General features: G+C 40.4%; 1 protein-coding gene across 1 annotated transcript in view; it reads left to right on the top strand.

The window, feature by feature from the left end:
* The first annotated feature begins 810 nt into the window (after positions 1 to 810).
* The window catches only part of LOC107101278 (mitogen-activated protein kinase 12-like), a 6,174-nt gene continuing 4,875 nt past the window's right edge, over positions 811 to 2,109 (top strand). Inside the window, exon 1 of the mRNA XM_015400134.1 lies at positions 811 to 1,062. Within this exon, the coding sequence (XP_015255620.1) occupies positions 938 to 1,062 (125 nt within the window). The 5' untranslated portion in view covers positions 811 to 937. The remainder of the gene's footprint in view (positions 1,063 to 2,109) is intronic.

Genomic DNA, 2,109 nt, shown 5'->3' with positions numbered 1-2,109 from the left:
GGACAGGTGTTGTGAATGAAACGGTGCCCAGCTTGAAAGAGCTCCTGTGTGTCTCTGAATGTGAGCATTGATGACTGAAAGACATCTTCTGCCTCCATTTATCTGTTTACTACAGTCTGTTCAATTCATGTTAATGTGGATTTAAAGACATTTCAGTTAGTGGAAAAAACAGCAGGTGGGAATATAAAAAAAGTTTAATCAACCAAAACTTTCACGACCCCCATGCAGTACCTCTGTAGCCCCCTAGGGGTCGCGAACCCCCTGATTAAGACCAGATTTTAAAATGGAAAAATTTGATTTTTGTAATATTTTTTAAAAAATCCAATATATAACATGGAAGCATAAACACCTCATTTTATTTTTAGAGTTAAATTTTGTTTAAAGTAACAGATTATAAGTAAAAATGTCTCCAGATCTTTACTGGTTGATGATTTTCTTTATTCCGACTTTAATGACTTTTAACTGGTGACCTCTGACCTAGAGTATTCTACGGAAGAGGATTAGGGCAACTGAAAAAAAAAAGTTACGATTTTTAAATTTTATTTAAGTTTAAAAAGTCATAATTCTGAGAGAAAAGTCATATTAAAATGAAATAAAATTTAAAAATCAGTTAACTTTTTTTTTTCAGTGGCCCTAAGTCTCTTCCATAGAATCCCTTCCTTTCAGCAGATCTGAGAGAAATGAGAGAGAATCTTGATCAGATGTCAGAGAATCTCTGCGTTTTGTTGGTGGGCAGATGTTCTCCTGCTTCTCCCCCACATGGACACACCCATAGGCTGCCCGGGGCGCCCAGGGGCCCGGCAGACAATGACTGTGTGGCCCCTGTCCGGGTGGGGGGAGCAGTCAGCTGCTCCATCTGCAGGAATTCAGCGCAGCTCCATCCAAACTCTGCGCTCCTCACCTTCAAACCTTCATTTCTTCTGATGAGGTTCCGCTCATGGCGATAGCTGCGCGCTCCCGGAGCGGCTTCTACCGGCAGGAGGTCAACAGAACCGTGTGGGAGGTACCGGAGCGGTACCGGGACCTGAAGCAGGTCGGAACCGGAGCCTATGGGACCGTCTGGTGAGTTAAAGGAAGCAGCTCTGCGGGAAATTACAAATAATGCAGCTGATTGTTGCTGTTTACATTCACACGTTCATTTAACTGTATTTTTTAAAATAAAGCAGCAAACAAATAAAAGTAACATCATAAAACATTATTTTTCTTTTTTAGTTTGTGTTTTTGTATGAAACCAAGCAGCTTTGTTGATTTTAAGGCCCCTGCTGGTTCTGCAGGGGCCCCTCTGCATTGTTTAGGGGTTGATGAGGGTCAACAAAGGGCCCCTCTTCCACCATCATTGTTTATGAGAAGTTAAAGACTCTTCGCTAAGTGCAACGAATCTATGGAGGGAATTTTGTTTCATTATTGTTGCAAGAAAATAACATATTTTGTAAACAAAATAAAAAAAAAAAAAAGAAATCCAGGAATTTAAAACCTTAATCACGAGTAATTTTGCTATTTTATCAGTTTCAAATTAACTTTTCAGTTGTTTTTTTTCCAAGTTTTTTTTTATTAAAAAAATATTTTACAGATTTTATCTAATTAAATTTAAACTGTATTATTTTTCTTAAATCTCCACATTTTAAAATTTATTTATTTTTTTCCAAAATAAAGCTTAACCTTAAATTTAATCTGGAAGACTGTTATTAGCTTCACCTGCCCTTCCTTTGATGTCCCTCGTTACGCTCCAGCCAATCATCTCAGGGGGGCGGACCTTCTCCTAAGCCAATCATCTTTCATGATATCCTTCATTTAGCTCCTAGCTTAGCTTCTCTCTCCTGTACGCAATCAAAGTTTCACCCACCTCCCACCGTCTTCTCCCTCACTCTCAGTCCGCTTCCCCCTCTGGCTTATTACACTCTTATTATCTGGGCCCCGGAGGGGGGGGTGGTTACTAGGTGACTCATCCATGCAAATGTTGATTCACGGCATCAAAATCTTCTGCCGGGGCCAGAGCGCTAAAGAACTTATTTCATTTATGTCTTTATCTGCTTCTGTCTCCTTGAACCCCAGTGGGCCTCAGCAGATGGCCGCTCACACTGAGCCTGGTTCTGCTGGAGGTTTCTTCCT

Source organism: Cyprinodon variegatus, unplaced genomic scaffold (assembly GCF_000732505.1).
Source record: "Cyprinodon variegatus isolate N-32 unplaced genomic scaffold, C_variegatus-1.0 Scaffold1076, whole genome shotgun sequence".
In the NCBI taxonomy this organism is placed as follows: domain Eukaryota; kingdom Metazoa; phylum Chordata; class Actinopteri; order Cyprinodontiformes; family Cyprinodontidae; genus Cyprinodon; species Cyprinodon variegatus.
Note: the sequence above shows the minus strand (reverse complement) of the source record. Positions and strands in the feature narration are given on the sequence as shown.